The sequence below is a fragment of the Sorghum bicolor genome, chromosome 1, assembly GCF_000003195.3.
Source record: "Sorghum bicolor cultivar BTx623 chromosome 1, Sorghum_bicolor_NCBIv3, whole genome shotgun sequence".
NCBI lineage: Eukaryota > Viridiplantae > Streptophyta > Magnoliopsida > Poales > Poaceae > Sorghum > Sorghum bicolor.
In genome coordinates, this window is record NC_012870.2 from 63363643 (window position 1) to 63385133 (window position 21491).

At 40.6% G+C, this 21491-nt stretch overlaps 1 protein-coding gene across 2 annotated transcripts; it reads left to right on the plus strand.

Annotated features, from left to right (window-relative positions):
* Nucleotides 613-13619, plus strand: LOC8077081 (1-phosphatidylinositol-3-phosphate 5-kinase FAB1B). 2 transcript variants are annotated; one of them, XM_002465118.2, is made up of 12 exons: nucleotides 614-1109; nucleotides 1624-2290; nucleotides 2493-3239; nucleotides 4145-4298; nucleotides 4376-4720; nucleotides 5283-6254; nucleotides 6377-6708; nucleotides 7004-7127; nucleotides 7283-7438; nucleotides 9355-10803; nucleotides 11589-11849; nucleotides 12795-13619. In XM_002465118.2, the coding sequence occupies exons 2-12, from the start codon at nucleotides 1692-1694 to the stop codon at nucleotides 13137-13139; spliced, it is 5484 nt and encodes a 1827-aa protein (XP_002465163.1). In that variant the 5' UTR covers nucleotides 614-1109; nucleotides 1624-1691; the 3' UTR covers nucleotides 13140-13619. The 2 variants fall into 2 exon arrangements, with proteins under 2 accessions (XP_021307568.1, XP_002465163.1); XM_021451893.1 differs by lacking the exon at nucleotides 9355-10803 and having other exon boundaries at nucleotides 613-1109.

Sequence of the window (21491 nt, forward strand, 5' to 3'; positions counted from 1 at the left end):
TCTTTCCATGATTCTTGCACATTGCCCGCTCCCCAACACCAAGTACTCACTCGGTCTCAAATTAACTATTGTTTTCAGTTTTTATGTCAAAAGTTTAACTTGAATTTATATAAATATATGTAATGTTTATATCTCTAAATAAATTTATTAAAAAACTAGATTTAAATATCTTTCCAATAATATTAATTATGTAACATAAATATTAATATTTTTCAATACATATTAATCAAAGTTATTTATCGAGAAACGAGAATAATAATTATTTTAGAACAGAGAGTACTACTTGAACAAATTTGTATTTATATATACAGAGTAACTTAAAAAGTTCAAATTGATGACGTGAACTGAAAAAAAATAAAAAATATATGGCGTTGTTTTGGACGAAGAGAAGGAAGAGCAGCGAGCATCCAAACGAAACCGCCAGACCTACGGCCTTCCCAGGAGCCTCCTGTGGGCCCTCCGCGACTTCCTCACCTATCGGCGATCGGCCCCACCTGTCAATCTCAAAGCCACGGAAATTAAAATCATAATATAATATAAAATTCTAGTGAGCACTAAAAAAAACAGCAGCCAAAAATAATAAAAATAGAAACGAACTCCCCCTCCTCGCCTTTTTTTATTTTTCTCTCTCCTCCCCACTCCGGCGCTCCCTCCCTCACGCTCCTCCTCCGCCGATTCGCCACCCGCCCGCCTGCGATCTTCTCCCGCTCCTCCGGTTGGATTCCTCCGTCCCCGCCCCGCCGTGCGACCGGGCTCCTCTCCCGACCGGACCGGACCGCACTGCGCGCGGGGGCGACGTCTCGTGCCCTGTGCTGCCGCCCGCCGCCAAATGCCCGGCGCGCGCAGCGCTGCCGCCCCGCCCCGCCCCCGCCGCCTCGCTGCGACACGGGTGCGGGGCGCGACGTAGGATTCTGACACCGGAGATCTTCGCGCGGGGGGAGTTCTCTGCCCCTCCTTCCTCCGTGGACCGTGGCGGGTGCCTGTTTTAGGAGGCGGTCTCGCGCACGCCTCCCGCTCCATCGATCCTGATCGCGCTTCCGCGGATTCCGATGCAATGTGGGCCGCGGGCCGGGCGGCTCCTCCTCTGATCGATCTCGGGGGATTCTGAGGTATTGTTCCAGCCCACATTACTGCGTCAGGGTAGCGTGCCGTTTGTACTTTGTTAGTTATAGGCGTATTTATTTGTCCGCATTACGTATTATGTGTGTTCTGAACTCTGCGAATTTAACAGGGAATCATCAACACTTTATTTCTTTGTTCTTTAGGTGCCAGTCTTATCATTGTTTCCTTTTATGCTTTTGAATTTAGCGAAAGACTTGCCATGTGCACACTGGATTACTTATCTGATTTTGGTCGAATATAGGTAATTGTTATGTCTGATGGGGATAGGGCAGTGTGTATAAATGCATCACGGTTTTGGGATGGTAGACTTGCAATTTAATCGTTCTGTCGTGCTATTGCAATGTTTGTTGAGGAAACTCATGCTGCAAACAAAACACAATCATTCTTTCTGGTCCAAGAATTCAGAGGAAAATTGTATATTTGTACTACAGCGTGCATTGAATTTTTCTGCTTCATTTTGTCGGTTAGTTTGTTGTAACGAGTGCCTTCATGTCTTTCTAGATTTCTGTTGCAGCAGATGAGGATGCAAGTATGAGGGTTTCTTTGAGGTGGTACAGTTTCAGCCACCAATGGAGGACCCTAATAAAACATTTGCTGACGTAGTTAAGCTTTTGACATCATGGCTGCCGCGACGCTCCAACCCAGACAATGTCTCCAGGGACTTCTGGATGCCCGATCACAGTTGTCGAGTTTGCTATGACTGTGACACGCAATTCACCATATTCAACCGCAGGCATCATTGTCGCCGCTGTGGACGAATTTTCTGTGGTAAGTGTACTGCAAACTCCATCCCAGTTTCGAGTGGCCCTGACAGAAATGTCGATGAGGGGGACAGGATACGGGTCTGCAACTTCTGCTTCAAGCAATGGGAGCAAGAAAGAGTCACTTCCCTCAAACAGGTGCAGCCGGTGCTCAGCCCTTCCCTGTCTGAGGCGAGTTTGTTCAGCACCAAGTCAGCTATCACCATCAATAGTGTTACCACAACGGCTGGCTCTTACTCTACTGGAAATTATCAGCATGTGGGCTGTGTTACCAGCATTAGTCCTCCAAAGTGTTGCCATGACAAGACCTCCCATAATATGCAAGACGCTCATGCTCCTGAGAAATGTATGTCCACTGTTTCAAACAAAGATGACTCTTCAGTTCAGTTTGGCTACTACACAAACAGGTATTCTGTTTGAAACCTCATATGGTATAATGTTACCCAGTGAAAGTACAATATATCATGATCTGCTTTTGATCATTTTTTTCGTTCAGTAAACGAATAGCATTGTTATTATACTGAGATGTATTGATTTAACCTTTACTTTTTCGTGCTGACAAGTTCAAAATTCTTGGCTAATACCTTGTCATGGAACATTTTAAATCAGGAGTGATGATGAAGATGAAGAATACCCTGCTTACTGCTCTGATAGGCAGGAACAACATCAGCAACAGAATGGACAATATTATGGCCCAGATGAGTTTTATGACCTTGATACACCCGAACCCTACAATTCAAAAACGTCGCAGACAGTTGAAGAATCTGTGACCTCTAAAGAACTACCCCCGCATGTGCTTGATCAAGGATTTCCTAGCACACTGACTGTTACAAAATCAGACAATGAACCAGAACCAGATAATAGTTCTGAATGTGGTGCTGCTTCATCCATTTATGCTTTAGAAAGTAATGATACAAACCCAGTTGATTTTGAAAAGGATGAACTTTTCTGGCTTCCTCCTGAACCAGAAGATGAAGAAGATGAGATGCAAACTGACTTGTTTGATGATGATGACGATGACGACGAATCCGTAGCTGATGTTGAACGGTGTCGAATTCGATCGTCAAGTAGTTTTGGCAGTGGAGAGTTCCGAAGTAGAGATCGGTCAGGCGAAGAACATAAGAAAGTAATGAAGAATGTCGTTGATGGACACTTCAGGGCTTTGATTTCTCAGCTACTAGAGGTGGAGAATATTTCATTACATGAAGGTGATGACATGGGCTGGTTGGAGATTGTTACTTCTGTATCATGGGAAGCTGCCAACTTCCTCAGGCCAGACACAAGCCAGGGTGGTGGCATGGATCCTGGTGGATATGTCAAGGTTAAGTGTTTAGCATGTGGGCACCGCAGTGAAAGGTGAATGGTTTTTTTTTCATATCCTGTACTCTGCTAGCTATAAGCCTACAAATGCAAAGCTCACTGATACATCTTAAATACATTAGTAGACATAGAAATCGAGCTTGTCTGGCAGTAATCAGACCGTAACAAATTACATAACAGCTTAAATAAAGAGATGAAGCTCATGAAAATAATGTATTCAGCTTGACAAATACCTTATGAAGGTAGATTTGATCCAGCAAACATTGTGGCATGATGTCCCTATGGCATGCACCTACTCTATCACTTCCAAATATAAAGCAAAACATTTATAGCTTGGTAATCATAGTCGGTTTCATTGAGCAGATATTTTCTAACACGTTAAATGACCAACTGTGTAGTATTGTTGCTTCTGAAAGCCTCAGGCTGTTAGGCATATATGTCAAGTTGAGCAAAACCCATGAGACTACTAGTCGTCATCTTACTTATTTTCTCAAGTTGCCATGAGAAAACTTGTTGGTCCCAGTGTGGCCATGAGAGGGATGCGTTGGGCTAGTCTGCTGCCTGCTGCAGTGCTTCTCCATAGGTTAGATTTGGAATTTCTCAGCTCCTATATCTGAGGAGTATTGGCCCAAAGTAATATATATTCCCCGTGAGTCTTCAACTACCTTTATCTGGTGCTTTAACCTCTACCGACAACCTAACCTGTATCTGCCCTGTCCCTGCATGAAGCCTGTTCTGTAAATGCTTTCATCACTTATGGGTTTACATGCAACTAATACAAATCCTGTTCAAACATTTTAACCATCAAGTAGCTTAATGTTGTTCGCAGTTTGCTTCCATCTAATTGTTCAACAGCTGTCTTTCTTGTTTGTTTCATACTGCTCTGGGCCTTAAAACTCTTTTATGCATTGTTATCTGATACTATGTCTTATTTCCTTCAGCACCGTTGTAAAAGGAGTAGTTTGTAAGAAGAATGTCGCACATAGGCGCATGACAACTAGAATAGAGAAGCCCCGTCTCCTACTACTTGCAGGAGCTCTTGAGTACCATCGAGTCACAAATCAGCTGTCAAGTATTGATACATTGCTCCAGCAGGTCCGTGAACTTTTGTGTTTCTGGTACGTGATCTTAAATTTCCTTGATCTTATGTATATGTTTCCATTTGTATACAGGAAACAGATCACCTTAAAATGGCAGTAGCAAAGATTGTAGCTCAAAAACCCAACTTGCTTTTGGTTGAGAATTCAGTTTCTCGATATGCTCAAGATTTGCTTCTAGAAAAGAACATATCATTGGTTTTAAATATCAAGCAGCCCCTCTTGCAGCGCATTTCTCGTTGCACAGGTGCTCAGATAGTTCCTTCTATTGATCTCCTACCATCTCAGAAGCTTGGTTACTGTGAGTTATTTCATGTGGATAAATACGATGAGCAGTCTGTTACCTCGGGTAATGTGTCAAAGAAAATGGTGAAGACCATGATGTTCTTTGAAGGATGCCCAAAACCATTGGGTTGCACTGTAAGTCATACACTACTTTGCTCTTTTTTTTCTTGTGGGATAGGTGGACACCAAATAATGCCACATTGGTGTACTTAGTAACATACTTGTCTCCTTGTTTTCATACTCTTTCAAACCAAAAGAAGTGCCAAGTGAATGAAACTTGCCTGTCAAAAGGGTTAGTACCCTTTATTTTAGTGAACTAAAGGACCTTTACATTTCCTGCCATCCTCCAGTCTGTCTGCATCAACATTGGCAGAACTTGGGGGGGGGGGGGGGGCAAGCACAGTATGTTCATCTAAATACCTTTATAAATATTGGTATTTATAGCACAAGAAATATCAATTTCACTCATTTTTTTTGTTAAAATATGATGATTTTGGTAAGAAATAGTGTGACATTTTCTTTGAAAAAGTTCTTCAAACATATGATTATGTATATTTTTATCACACTAAAAATACGATCACATTTGTTTGGCCCCCCTTAATCAAAATTTCTGGTTCCTCCTCTGTGCATCAAACAATGAAATGTATATGCTCTGTACTTCTCCACAACTTTATTTCTTGGCCTATATTATCTGCAGGTTCTGCTAAAGGGTGGTAGCATGGATGAGCTCAAGAAAATTAAGCATGTGGTCCAGTATGGCATTTTTGCAGCATATCACTTGGCGTTGGAAACATCTTTCCTTGCAGATGAAGGTGCAACCCTACCAGAACTTCCATTGAAGTCTCCATTGACTGTAGCCTTGCCAGACAAACGATCTACTGCAGACAGCTCCATTTCAGCAGTGCCAGGCTTCACAATTAATGTTTCAAATAGCCAGCAAACTGATAGTTTTGACCACCTTGGTACCAACTACATGTCAATTCACCCAGGTGAAATTGCTGTGGTTGAAGCACCAGTATCCAGTGAATCCTTTACTTCTCAGAATACCTACTCTCATTCTCTTGGACCTTGGTGTGCTGATAACAGCAATTTCAACAACGGGACTGGTGATGGAGATGGATTAGTTGAGGTCACTGCAACTTCAACATCCGTTTCCATATCTTCTACGTCTACATCTGGTGCACTCACAAACCATACTCCTAGATATTCTAGTGTAGACAAAAAGAGTATGCATTTTGGTGATTATCATGATGGTTCGACAAGATTACATGGTAAGACAGTGACAATGGATTCAACCAGCACATCAAGTTGTTTTCACCAGAGCACTGTCAAAGCTAGCACTAATATCAATAGTTCTAATGTCAAGGAGTCATTAGAAGGTTCATATGCTTTGGCTAATGTGAAAACCATCAACAAGAACAACTCTGTGGTAGTTCAACCAGTGCCTACTGTTGCTGTACAAAACCAAGAGACCAGTCAAGGAGATGATAGCACATCAAATAAGGATGAAGTTGTGCCTTCTGATCATCAAAGCATCTTAGTCTCATTGTCCACACGTTGTGTATGGAAAGGTACTATTTGTGAGCGTTCCCAGCTGTTACGCATCAAGTATTATGGTAACTTTGACAAGCCTCTTGGCAGGTTTCTGCGGGACTACTTGTTTGATCAGGTCCATCTCCTCCCCTTTTCATTTTTGTTTTAGGGGATCCTCCCCTTTCACTTCGTGTCCACTCCTTTTGAAAGAGTTTTATGCTCTTTCCCTTTCTCAATGTGGATAGAATGCCTTTGCAGGGCTACCAGTGTCGTTCCTGTGATAAGCCACCTGAAGCCCATGTCCATTGCTATACTCATCGCCAGGGAAGTCTAACCATATCAGTTAGAAAACTTACCGAATTTGTTTTGTCGGGTGAAAGGGATGGGAAAATTTGGATGTGGCACAGATGTCTGAAATGCCCTTGGAGTAATGGGTTTCCTCCAGCAACTCAAAGGATTGTCATGTCTGATGCTGCCTGGGGTTTGTCACTTGGTAAATTTTTGGAGCTTAGCTTTTCAAACCATGCAGCTGCAAGTAGGGTGGCCAGTTGTGGCCATTCTCTCCACAGGGACTGCCTCCGGTTCTATGGGTGAGCAATATTCAGTTGTTTCATACTTTTAGACTCAAGAAGGAAAAAGTACACATGAGTGCCCATGAAACCCATATTCTTTACCATTTGTTGTGTATTTATATGTGATTTTGAATTTTCAAAAAGACATGGGTTAATATGTATTCCATGCATATGAATGGTGCTTGTGCACCCATGTTCTTCAGGTTTCATGTCCATGCTTATTTCTAAGTCACTTATAACGAATGATCACAATTTACCTAAATATAATGCAATGAGTATCTTGATTTCTGATCTTTTTGTTCTTTATACACAGGTTTGGCAAAATGGTTGCTTGCTTCCGATATGCTCCTATTAGTGTTCATTCTGTTTACTTACCACCTCATAAACTTGATTTTGGTCACCAGCCCTTGGATTGGATACAAAAGGAAGCAAATGAGGTGTGTAACTTAAGCAGTTAGTAGTTTTATTTGCATTAAATGCACCTGTATTCATTTTTGCCCAAAATTCAAAAATTCATAATGCAAAAGTTCAGATATCGGAAGTCGCTTATCCATGCGGCTAAGAAGTTAACATTTTCTTGTGTTTTTGCTAGGTTATTGAGCGAGCAAAACATCTCTTTGATGAAGTATTGCATTCTTTACACTTGATATCTGACAAAAAGGTTCAAGGCAGTTCTCCTAACATGGAATTTAGCAATTACATTGCTGATCTTGAAATCATGCTTCGAAAGGAAAAGTCAGAATTCGAGGTGTGGTGCATTTCCATACTGTTTTTTTTTGGTCGAAAATCCATACCACTTTTTATTGCACTATATGATTGATAATCATTAGACAGAGAATGTAACTTTTAACATCAAGTCTTGGAAAAGAAACACCACTAGACAGGCAACTTGTTCGCAACGTCATCTGCAAATAGCCACACTTGCTTGAAGCCTTGAACTGTACCATGTGCATATACTTTCTTGACAAAATCTGCATCTGTGATGTACTATCAAGGAAAAGGTGTTACTGATAAGTGAACACTTGATCTCATATTGTTGTCTGATTCTTGGTGTTTTGGTGTAGAAGCAAATGTAAATATTTCATATCAGGGTAAGGGCTGTCCCAACCCATGATTTCTATGAGCAGTTTCTAGAGGAGAGATATAGTAATAAATATTCAATAGAAACTAACCCTCCCAACCCATGGTTTCCATAGTAGTTTCTATTAGAGAAAAATTAATAGACCTCATGCAAAACAGGTTGATCAGGTATGTCGAGCAAAAAAATAACATCTTACGTTGCTTGCACCACAAAAGATTATCCAGAATTCTCACAAGGAACAAAGTAGTTTAACATTAGTTGCCCGACAGCAAATGGAATCATAATTTTACAGGTTATTACACAAAGTGGTCCTATATTGTAATGATCTTTAGGATACGATTATATATACTAGTATTAGTATATCCCAACAGTGAACAGATGATCTTTTGTTTGTCGCCATATGGAAAAGGGTGGCACGTTTTATTCTCTACCTCAACCACCACAGAGCCCCCAAATCTGCTCTGTTCAACAATGCAACCGATATATGCATTCCTTAAGGGCCCGTTCGTTTTGCATGGAATCCAGTGCAGGAACCGATCTGGCCAGGATCGTTGTTGTATTTTACACAGCCAACTATCACCAGGAAGAGTTCTGGCTGGGAATCAGTCTAAACGAACGGGCCCTGAAGTAGTTCAGGTTACAAATCCATCCATGCCACGATAACTGTACCCAGATTCTAGACCAACAAAGACCAGCGGAAGCTATTCAGAGGTCTCAAAAAACACCAGAATTTCACCACACTCTGTATTTCATCCGTCCACATCGCAACAGGAAATGAAGCCACGAAAGGGGAAGATGTGGGCAAATAGACTGTTCATACCAACGGTGGTGGAAATGGTGACCGCGATGCTTGAAGTGCAGCAGGGAGGGGCGTGCTCGGAAGACTGACGCGCGTGTGTGGAAGCAGAGCAGAGGGAGGTGTGCACGGGAGCAGAGGGGTGCGGGCCAGGGTGCACATGTGTGGGGGTGGAAGGAGAGACAGAGCATGGTGCCGAGCGGAGGAAGGTGCTGCAGCGACGCAGTGGAAGCAAGCACAGCAGATCCTGTAGGAGGAAATGACGAGTCCTGTCCCAACGCCAAATCGCCGGTTTCCTTGTGCATAGGTGTGGGAGTTGACTCAGTTTCTCATCTGAGAAACAATTTATACTTCTCTCTACTTTAAGTTTCCTACATCAGCAAAACATCAGCTAAAGGATAACGTAACACTCTAATACTCTATTTAATTCTATGGCTATGGAAACCATCCTATTTCTAGGGTTGGGATTGCCCTAATGGGATTGGGGCATTTGGAGCTATTAATCTGATCAGTTAAGTTTAATGTTAATCATATAGTATCTGCATATAAGCTGTCGCATAACGAGGTGCAAACCAACCACTTGGTTTGGGCATCAACTTAGTTACTTAGCTATAAAAGAAATTCCCAAAATACTTTTCAATGTATTGTCATGCAGTCAATAGATGCACCCTAATTCACTGTACCTGTAGCATATGCAGAAACCTTACAATCCATTCCCCTACACTCCTGGATGCATGCATTGCCGATGTTACATGCTTAATGATTTATTTCCTTTTGTACTAATTAGGGATGCCTGAATAAAGTCTTGAGAAGGGATATGCAGAAAGGCCAACCAGACATCCTTGAGATCAATAGGCTGCAAAGGCAGTTACTCTTCCATTCATACTTGTGGGATAAAAGACTGGTATTTGCTGCAAGATCAGATAGATATCGTCACGAGAAGATCAATTCTATAGATAGTGTTGCTGAGCAAAATGTACTACTAAAGCCTCAAAGTGAGTGCAATGGGAATAGGTCTGCCAACAAAGATGCTAAATTTGAGTGCCTTCAGGAAAGCATTTATGGAGGGAATCACACTGGAGTTGATTCAGGTACTGTCAGTGCAAATCATGTCCAGGAAATGGCTACAGGCGAATTGGATTCGCTTCAAAGAGACATCAAAACTCCTCTATACAGCTGTGTCAGTGTAAGTGGTGATTCAATTCCCTTGGAGCCAGATCTTGTTGCTCGACGCACCCTTTCAGAAGGTCAGTTTCCTAGTGTATTGGATGTGACTAATGCACTTGAAGCAAAATGGACTGGTAAAGATGATCCTGTTTCTAGCAAGGTAACCATGCCAGAATCTACAGCATCCTCAGAGGATTCAGAAGAACATATGGGTGATACTACACCTTCTTATGCCTCTATATTGCTGAGCAAGCTAGGGGACAGTGCAGCAGACCATTCTAATTGGATAGGAATGCCTTTCTTACTATTTTACCGTTCTCTCAATAAGCAATGGAATCGTTCAAACCGATTTGATGCGCTCAACGAATATACTCCTGAATATGTTTCTTTTTTAAGGGAAGTGGAGCGTCAGATTGGACCTAAATTTCTCTTTCCTATAGGAATCAGTGACACTGTCATTGGAGTTTTTGATGACGAACCTACTAGCATTATCGCTTATGCGCTGGCCTCCCATGAATATCATCTTCAGATGTCAGATGAACTGGAACAAGAAACGACAGACACTTCACTCCCACAATGTGACTCAAGAAGTGCCTCGTTAACTGAAATGGATGAATGTACTTCTGAACTTCTAAGAAGTGTTGTCTCTACAGAGGACATTATCTTCTCCATGTCTGGAAGCAAGAACCCACTTGCTTCCGATTCACTTGTACCTCAAAAAGTAAGTCACATTAAAGTGAATTTTGGGGATGAAGGTCCTCTAGGACAGGTGAAGTACAGTGTTATTTGTTACTATGCCAAACAATTTGATGCTCTGAGGAGATTATGCTGTCCATCAGAGCGTGATTTTGTTAGGTCCCTTAGTCGTTGCAAGAAATGGGGTGCTCAAGGAGGCAAGAGCAATGTATTCTTTGCAAAATCAATGGATGATCGATTCATAATTAAGCAGGTTACCAAAACTGAATTAGAGTCTTTCATGAAGTTTGCTCCAGACTACTTCAAATATGTATCAGAGTCGATTTGCACTGGAAGTCCTACTTGCATTGCAAAAATTCTTGGTATTTATCAGGTAAGTGTCCTTTTTTTTTAATTTGCCACCATTAGTAATTTGTTTGATGTGACTTATTTTGATTAGAACCCAGTGGGTAGCCACTCCCTTATCAGGGAACTGTATGTGAGAAGTAGTAGGAATGGCTCATAGTTATCTCATAACTTGAAAAATAAAGGAATTTGTCTTGTTTTCTTGTTTAACAGTGCCAAATCAAATAAAAATATCCAAAGAAACCTAGGTAGCTGTCAAAGAGACATCTTGGAGTCCTTGCAAAATAAAAATAATGGCATACATTCTTTTAAAAGATGGAGGGACTAAATATCCGTAGTTTGCTTGCTTTTGGTTTATTCAGTTATGATGCCATCAGATTGGAAAAAAAATTGCAGCAGGAAAAAGTAACTGTTGACTGTAGAAGCAAAATATCATCATGAGCTCCCCCTTAAGAAAGACTCTTATTTCAGTGGAATTTGTTTATGTTAGCCATATCTTCATATTGTATGTACTTTTATTAAATCTTATTTTACAGTATTAGCTAGGCATTAATTTATCCAAGCTGCCCATTGAGTGAGAGTGATCCAACAGCCTGGAAATGAAACTCATGGTTGGATCCAAACTGTTTCAAAAGCAACCCAACAGTCAGCCTTCCAATATTCATAAAGATTGGAAGATCATGTCAATTTTGCATCCAGATATCCTGGAAGCAATGCCATCTTGATTCTGATCTTTGTGAAGTTAGATTTTTATTTTCAACTTCAGAATCAGTTTTTGTTAGATTGCTAATACAAAATTATTACTTTGAAAAGGTTAAGAGCCTCAAAGGAGGTAAGGAGATGAGGATGGATGTTCTAGTGATGGAAAATCTTTTGTTTGAGCGTAATGTGACAACATTGTATGATTTAAAGGGTTCTACAAGATCAAGATATAACCCAGACTCAAATGGTAGTGATAAAGTACTTCTTGATCAGAACTTAATTGAAGCGATGCCTACGTCGCCTATTTTTGTCGGAAACAAGGCAAAGAGGTTGCTGGAGAGAGCTGTTTGGAATGACACATCCTTTCTTGCTGTAAGTATAAACCATATGCTTACATGTATGTCTTGTTTTATTCCATTAGATCTTATGGTCAATCCATATGTCTGTTGCTAGTGATAAAAAATTGCTAGCATCATGAGATGCGAGTTCATCTTTATAATACAATTGGAAAGGATTGTTTTCTCTAAAAAAAAGAGAACTGTGTACCTGGGACATGAGTGGCAGTGTGACATTAAATATGCTCTTATGTACAAACGTCAAAAACCCTAGAACTTCTAGGTATTACCCATACCCAAGCAAACTTATATAAATTATATAATCAATGGCATCCTAGTATTCTTGCTTATCAGTTCTTTGTTATAACCCTCCGAGCATATGAATGTTGTGTTGTCTTCTTGTATCCTTAATTCATTCCTTATTAAGGGTGCATAATGTGTGGTGTGAAACATGAGGTTGGCTCTCTTACAGTCTTACTAATAACATGCATGATTGACGATGTCATGTTGGTGAAAAGAAGAATAAGAGAACCAAACATTTTTGGGAATCACTTTATGTCTGATATGTACTTATGTGTCAGGACTTAACTGATATAGGAACAGACATACTAGGCCAGTTAGTGGAAGTGTTGAACTGTTGGTGCTATAGTGCTATCTAGCTCAGGAGATGCACCAATTTATATATGTTTATATTTAAATAAAATGTGGCATGTATCATTATTGGTGTTCTTCTCGACTGTGCCAGTATACTCGACCTTCATGTTGGTAACTGTAACTTGATATTGTCTAGACCCAAAATATGTATGTTGTACATCTAGGATCATGATATGAAAATATGGATCATAAATGATGTAACTATATGATGCAGTGGTGCTTCATTTAGAAACTTACTAATATCATCTCTTACACATGCTCTGATAGAATTCCTGTCAGTAAACCAGTGGAACCTATACTGACATAAATATTTGCAACTTTGGTGCAGTCCATCGATGTAATGGATTACTCTTTACTTGTTGGTGTTGATGAGAAAAGGCATGAACTTGTGATGGGAATCATAGATTTCATGAGACAATACACGTGGGACAAACACCTAGAGACATGGGTGAAAGCTTCAGGGATATTAGGTGGACCAAAGAATGTGTCGCCAACAGTAATTTCACCAAAGCAGTACAAGAAGCGGTTTAGGAAAGCCATGTCGGCCTACTTTCTTGTGGTTCCAGACCAGTGGTCGCCTCTAGTGATCATCCCCAGCAAGCAAGCTGAGAGTGGTCAGGACAGGGATAGCGACCAGGTTCTCTTGACAGAATCGCGAGTTATGCATGCATAACTAAAATAGGAATTATTCAGGAAATAACTCCTTTTTTGCAACATCTATAGATTTTGATTTTATTGAAATTTTGTTCATTCTCTTTTGGGTAGGTATATTATCTGGGTATCCGTACCTTTTTTTCTTTTTTGGGGGAGGATCTATATGTAAAAAGTTTTAGCCCAAGTCTTTGAAAGTTGTAGATAGAAATCAACATGCATATAGGGTTGTACAAGCTGTCATTCGTTTCCATGAACCCTTGTTCATTGAAATTTTATAGCATGTAGAAATATTAGAACTAGTTTCATACTTATGCACCTGATGTATATCTTTTGTTTCCTCATTTCCATACATTCTATATGAAGGTAGACTCTCAAATTCTTTTCTGGGAGAGTCCACCAAGAAAAATCATGTATGTGGTGCTTTAGGCAAGTGTATGTAAATACTCTGAAATTGTAAAAAGAAAGTTTTTCCATTTCATAACTTTGAATTTTGCTGTTATTTTTTTCACTGTAATTTAGTTGCAAAGAAAATTTTTAGTACTGTGTTCTATTTCCTATGAACCTCCCGTGTTGCTGAGGAAAGATGCCCACAGTTTGTTGGTAACATTTGCATGTTTGCCTTGGCTAAAAAAGATCATGCCTGGTATCTTGAGACTTAGTGTTCTCTGTATATTACACTATGTTGAAGGATGTGAAAACAACCCAAGAGGGTTGTGTTGTATTTTATATTTAGAATATGAACTACACATGGATTAAGTGACACTGTTCATTGTGATCTTCAATCATGTCCGGCTGGGCGGCATGACGACACGGGCGCTGTGGCGGGGAGTAGGGCGTGATGGGCGGCGGCTGGGCCTGCTGGGTGCTGGGTGCTGGGGAGGGCTCCTTCCTGTCTCGTGCTCGCTGGATGCATGCGTTGCATGATGGTGCCCCTTGGTGGTGGTGCAGGTGCAGGGCACATGCATGCAGCAACCCAACCGTCGCGCGTGACCCAACAGCTTCATTATATTAGCGCATGCCATGCATGCATTGTTGGAGCCAGTAATATATAATCCCCCGGTCGGTCTGTAAGTACTTATTGGAGAAGGTTTGTTTTGTTGGTTTCATCATGCATGCGTTTCTTCATTCGGCCCGTGTAGTGCTCACCATGCATGCATATATGCAGTGCAGCATAGCTCTTTCGGTTTCGTACCCAATAATCATCATTGCAAGATGGCACGCAACCAAGCAAGAGATGCGCTGCGCCGCTGCATATGACACTACTGTACTAGTAGTACGTACCTACTAGGCTACTAGCTACGGTATATGTGCATGTATGGTACACGGTACAATGTACGTACACGTGTTCATTGGCTCATTTCATATACTTTGAAAATATAATTAAGAAATAATCTAATAATACTTTGTTCGTATCATAATAGTTATTATTTTATCATATAAAGTCGGTTAAACTTGAGGTGTTTTAACTCTCCAAGATTCTTGGAATGGAAGGAGTAGTTTTGATTAGACTAAGGTTTTTGTTGCTCTCTAAATGTGTGTTTGTTTTACACCTAATTCAAACACACATATAACCTCTAGACTATTCGCTCCTTGCAGCCTAGAGGGACCATATTTTGTGCACTAGCTAGTTAATATATAGCATTAAACCTTTAAATATGCAAGACTATATATAAGTGCCTCTTTGGACAATCAAATATATAAACCTTAGAGTGTTGCTAAACCCATCTTTATTTGTTAGTGAGATGCTTGTTTTGGATATTAAGTCAGAACTCACGAACGCCCAAGCCTCTTGTGGTTTGAGAATCTTTTCAACGCACGTACTCTTAGCTGGTCTGGTGTATACGGAGTACTACTACGTAGTACATGTATGAGAATCTTTGAACAGTGAGGTCACCAGCCAACGGCTTTGACGAGCAGCACCTCAAATCATCAGCTGCTTACAGTTACAGAAGTTCATTCAAGCTGAGGCCTTGTTTAGTTCCAAAAGAATTTTAGATTTTCTATCATATTGAATTTTACGACACATATATAGAGCACTAAATATAAATTAAAAAATAACTAATTACACAGTTTGTATATAATTTGCAAGATGAATCTTTTATGCCTATTTAATCTATGATTCGACAATAATTACCAAATACAAATGAGAAACTGATACAATACCAAAACCAAAAAATTTCATCAACTAAACAAGGCACAATATCAGTGTGGTAGTGCCGGTACTGTACCATTCGCAATACACACGATCCATCGTATTAGGTCAAAGTTACAATGACATCTTGGCTCGCGTGAAACGTGCAAGACTATAGCGTTGTACATTAGCGGAGCCAGAAGCTTTTAGAAGCCCGGGCAAAATTTATTATATAAAAGTATTTAGCTAGAAAATTATAAAAATCTACTTTGATATAAAGAAATTTTCCTTATCAACTTGACGACGAGCCCGGCCGGCCGCCTGGGGTGGCCGGGCGGTGGCTCCGCTGGTGGTTGTACTCTCTCCAATTCGAAACAAGCATGTGTCCAAACATCCAATAAGAGGCACAGTCCACAGAGGCGTTTTCTAGAAGTTTTGGCATGATGCATCTGTCCACTTCCTTCCCTCTCTTTACCGGTGCCTACCACAGTACCACTGCCACTCTACCAGTCACTAAAAATACATGGATATCTCTTGAGAAATTAAGGCTTTCCGAATTTTTTTTTGGTTTTCGGAACTGTAGCACTTTCGTTTTTATTTGACAAACATTGTCCAATCATGGAGTAATTAGACTTAAAAGATTCATCTCACGATTTACAGGTAAACTGTACAATTAGTTTTTATTTCCGTCTATATTTAGTGCTCTATGCATGTGCTGTAAGATTCGATGTGACGGGGAATCTTAAAAAGTTTTTGGTTTTTAGATGAACTAAACAAGGCCTAAGGTTCAAATTCTATTTTGAATGATTTATTAGTCTCAAGTGAAAATTCACCTTAACATGTAATAAATGCACCGTAGCCGTGGCAAATATGGCGTCCAATTTGACCTTCACAGGTTGTAGCTGCCACATACATAGCTTGGCATGGTGAGGCTGAAATCCAAATACCCCCTTAGAGTGTATGTACTATAAGAGTCATAGTGTATGTATCCAAGATTCTTTAGTCTTTAATCGATAATTTAACCCAAACAATGGCTAACTTCTACTAGGTGACTGCCTGTTTAGCTTTTTAGCGTTAAAAAAAACACTAATACCTCCTCACTCAGAGTAGTACAATTGGCACTCCTGCATGAAGATGATGCAAGCGTTGAAAACTTTCTCTGGTCCTCAAGACCTCAGCAGTGGGAGAGGAGACAACTGCTAGTGGTTGCTCTGGCCCTCTGCTGCATCATCTTCACTGGAGGAGCCGTCCTCGCAGGTCGCAGCCTGCATGGTAGGGTAGCAGCAGCGAGACAGGGTGGGCCCTACCCGACAGGTAGCTCTGACATTTCGCTGGATGGAAGTGAGCGTGTCCTTGCTGCTCTGCTAGTCTACCTACCTCCAGATCTGTGCCCATAGTGCCATGCAATGGGTGGTTTTTTTTTTTTTCCTTTTTCTGGGGCACTATATAATACTAGCATTTTGTTTTGTTTTGCACGAATGGTCTGAGCTCTTGGGAGTACTGTACGTGGAATCTAATAATATACCCAAATATGGAATCCAATTCTAATTAGTAGTAGTATTTTAAGAATTAATTAAAGAGCTTTGTTACGGTACTCCCATTACTTTTTTTTTATAAGAGGTAACATCTTAAAGAAATCACAGCCTTTAAAGTATAAAACAATTAAATAATTGAAATATTTAGGAGAAAAAGAGGTCCTTTCTGAATGTTTTAGACATCAGTAGCAAAAGGCCATTCACACAAGCACCGGTTTCCTATTCGTGCGCAGTCCTCTACTTCCGATCCCGGTGTTCCAATCTAATTAATCTCTTGATATTTCAAGTGATGCTTGTGCTTTCCGTATTTGACTTTGGAACCAATTAGAATTGAATGAGTAATTATAACACTATTCCTGGGACTATGATGCAGTGAAACCCTATGGATTTCCCTTCGAAAAAATTGTGGTTAATTTCAATGAAAAGTTGAAAACATATAGGAGCGTGCATGCGGGGAGAGAGAGAGAGAGAGAACATGAGCAAAGATAAGCAATATTCATTATAGTTATATGTTCTAAATTTAACCATGAACTTTAGTGATTATGTCTCCTAAATTATAGTCTACGTACGTAGGAGGACAGATCGATGGACTAGTTACTTTAGTAATGGATATCCAACGTAAACAATTATCAAATGCATATATAGGAAACTAATTTTATGTCATGGAACAATATTATCATGTGGTTCTAGGGTTGATGACAATTTTTGCTGAGGATTGTACATAGTTTACAACTTTTGATCAACGGTGAAGTTATTTAGTTGGCAAACTCAATAGTATATATAACTGTTTTGGGAAAATTGAATCGCATGCCTTCTTCAAGACACGTGAGTAGTTACTTTAAGATTCCCCTAAAGGTCCTGACATACCACATAAGGCCTAGCTTATATGGTAGGGATTGAGGTTTTTTTCCTCTTGATGATTATAAACAAGGGGAAAATAAAGTATTGTATGACGATAAAAAAGCACATCCAAATTGGTTTGTACAACCATGATTATAATAAATACACTGTTCTACATGATTAAAAAAACACATCCAAATATGTTGAATTAAAATTGGCATATATAACCACGATTAAAAAAACACATCCAAATATATACCACAATATATTTTAGTTTATTATGAAAATCTTCGCAAGAGTCTATTGCATATTCAAAGGATTTCAGCATATAAATATATCAACAAATACAGAAGTTCCCATGGGTCTAATAATGCCACATCCGGTAAAAATAATACAGTGCATCAAGAATCTACACAAATGTTTTATTTCCTCTATGTATGCAAAGGAAACACAAGAAGGTGGGGTGGAAATTAATACTTGGGAGCAGGCAATCTAGGCAACCACAACTTGCGCAGAGTGGCGCCAATCTAGGAGGCATTTTGGAGCCTGTACGCATCAAGTTTTTTTCTCAGACCAAGGCGGGCGGGCAGGCGTAGTATAAATTGCATCAAACTACTAATTCTATCTTAAATTATAGGTCACTTTGGCTTTTTTTTGTCTATACACATAACTTTTATTATATACTTAGACGCATAGCAAAAGTTATGTGCCTAGAAAAGCTAAAATGACCTATAATTTGGAGTAGGGGTAGTACCGTATCGCCTCTCTTATTAGAGCAAGTTTAATAATACAGCCCATTTGCTGGCTGTAAGGTTTCTTACAGCCTTCTCCCAGCCCACCCATACAATAGTTAGCTATTCACTGGCCCACTTATCTCTCTCTCACAAAGTTTCTTGGCTCCTGTGTCTAAGCTGGCTGTAAGCTTACAGCCTGCTTCTCTTCTCTCTCCTCCCTTCTCTCCTCCACCTCATCATTTAGCCAGCTTACAGCCCACTATAATACTTGCTCTTAGGGCACTCACAATGCAAGACCCTATCACAGAGTCGAAGACACTTAATTACATATTATTTATGATATTTTGCTGATGTGGCAGCATATTTATTGAAGAAAGAGGTAGAAAAAATAAGACTCCAAGTCTTATTTAGACTTCAAGTCCACATTGTTCGAGACAATAAATAACTTTAGACTCTATGATAGAGTCTGCACTGTGAGTGCCCTTAAGATATATTTTGTGTTTTAAATAACAAATAATAATGCCTTTTTGCATTGGCAGCTAAAGGCTATCGACAAGAGTGGTCATTATAACGACTCTTTCCGTAGCGCGCACACGCTCATCATTAGGAGAGCGGTCATGCGTGGTTTGACCTCACGCAGCTGATTAATTAGCTCGCCCCTCCTTGTATTGTATGCACGCGCGCGCATGTCAACCGTGCGCACTTGACGACTCTTTAAAGTTCCTTTTTAGGCCTTGTTTAGTTTGCTAGATGAAAATTTTTTGTAGCATTTTCGATTATATTTAACAATTATTATCCAGCCATAGACTAATTAAGTTCAAAAGATCCATCTCGTAAATTACAGGTAAACTATGTAAAAATTAATTATTATTTTTATCTATATTTAACGTTTTATGAATGTGCCGCAAGATTCGGTGTGATTGAGAATCTTGAAAAGTTTTTGGATTTTAGGTGGAACCGAACAAGGCCTTGCTAAACTCAAGTTGTCACATGAACATTGTTCACGTGATAGGAAGAGATACAGCACAAACAGCATATATATGCTTGGCATTTTTACCGATGGAGATCGCTGGATGGGCCAAACCATGCATGAATTAGTTTACGTGTTCTTCCTGCGGCCGTGACAGCTTGCGTTGTACAGTAGTACTCCGTACTCGGTGGTAGGAGTACTGTGCGGATCTTGTCGCCCAGTGCCACGCGGTACGGTTACATGCATGACGATCGATGCCACGATGGTAACTATACGATTGACCTTGACCAGGTGAGGTAAAACTGGAGGGAGGGACCCACAGCCACCACCTACTATTCTTCTGTTGTCGCGTGCTGCTCTGGGCACCATACCGGTGGCAGTGGCAGGGCGTGGTGTGGCCCCCGTTTGACTTGCGCAAAGCAAAAGGCAAAAGCGTGGACGCGACAGCCCCTCCCTCCCGAAATTACAAAAGGGATCGAGATTCCATGGAAATGGTAATTACTACTCCTAACTAACTCTACTCTACTCTGCTCTAATCTAATCTGCGAGGTTACAGCGGGGAGAGAGAATAAAGAAAGAAAGAAAGAAACAAGGAAAGGGACGTGGCGTGTGTTGGCGCGTGTGTCTGGTGCTTTTCTCCGGTGCACCGCCCGCCCTATCGCTTCCAGCTTTTGCTTTACAAAGGTCAGCCATGCATATGGACAAGCACTTGTTTGTTCTACTACTTAGGCCCCATTTGGTAGAGCTCTTACTCGCTCCAGTTTCTCTAACGTATTTATTGTTCATATATGTTCACAGGAGCTCTTTTTCTATTTTATATCTCCTCCTCTCATATAGTCAGTGGGAGCAGCTGAAGCCAATTTTTTTTTAGCTTATGTGAGAAAAAGAGGTAGGAGAGAGAAAAAAAAACTTATGTGAACAGTGCATGAACAATAAATACGTCAGAAAAACTAGAGCCTGTGAGAGAGAGTCGCCGTCGCAACGCCGCGCATCACGCACGCTAGTCCGTCAAGAGGAAGACAATGCACAAAAAAACAGAAGAAATCGTCATTTTAGGGCTTGACCTAGAGCCGTGCCGGAGGGAGGATTTCGATGTTCACCCAAATTTAGATGCTCTAGTAACAATCTGTTAGAACTGTGTTTTAACTTAAGACCTATATTTAACTATAAGAGCTTAAGCAGAGCTTGCTAGAGTTGCTTTTTACTGCTCGGTCGTGCTGGCTAGTGGCTACAAGATTGGACTAGACGTTCGTTCGCGACGCCCGTGCATACCCCGCTGGCATGTGTCGATGATGTTGTACTGTACCTTTCGCCATCGCTAGCTGACTAGTAGCTGGGGTACTCCTACGTACAGTGGTACGGTATAGTACTGTTGGCAGATCTACGGCGTGTAAAACGGTGATGTGTGCACGGGCAGACGACACGAATATGGACCACCAGCAGTAGCAGTCTCCATCGGTCGGAGGAGGACGACAACACCCGACCCTAAGCTAATAATATCGACGAGGGATTAGTAGTAGATCTACTATAGGCCTTGATTAGTTCCATTTTTTTTTACAAAATAGGAATAGTACCACTTTCGTTTGTATTTAACAAATATTATTCAATCATGTACTAACTAGACTCAAAAGATTCGTCTCGTCAATTTTGACCAAACTGTATAATTAGTTTTTATTTTCGTCTATATTTAATACTTAATGCATTCATATAAAGATTTGATGTGACGGGAAATCTGAAAAATTTTGCAAAATTTTTTTTGAACTAAACAAGGCCTATATTGTAGTACTAGTAGATGAGGCATGAGAGTGCGGTAGATCAGGAGTGGAGTAGAGGTGTGTGTGTGCATGCACGTCGATCCATCTTTCTCACCAGCTGGCTGTGCTCTTGTGATGCGACCTTGGAATTCGTGCAGATTCCTGTGTCCTCTCTGGAGGTCAAACCCTCGCACGCCTGCGCCGCCCGGCTGATAGCGTTTGTATCCTGCACTGCACTGCACACCCCCATGCCACGGCACTTCTCCAATGCCATGATAGTTGTCATTTTTGTACTATGAAGACCTTCTTTAGATGTCCACGTAATTCTATCAATTTACATGTGTTATTAAAATGGATTGAAGTGAAATTACTTTGATTTTTACTGTAATCCATCTCTGCATTTCGGT

Bases quoted from the DNA above. Each gene is read 5' to 3' on its own strand.
- LOC8077081 (XM_002465118.2), top strand. From the start codon at position 1,692: ATGGAGGACCCTAATAAAACATTTGCTGACGTAGTTAAGCTTTTGACA. The intron at 7,439-9,354 runs GTGTGGTGCATT...TGTACTAATTAG, and splicing joins AGGAAAAGTCAGAATTCGAG to GGATGCCTGAATAAAGTCTT. The intron at 10,804-11,588 runs GTAAGTGTCCTT...TACTTTGAAAAG, and splicing joins AAATTCTTGGTATTTATCAG to GTTAAGAGCCTCAAAGGAGG.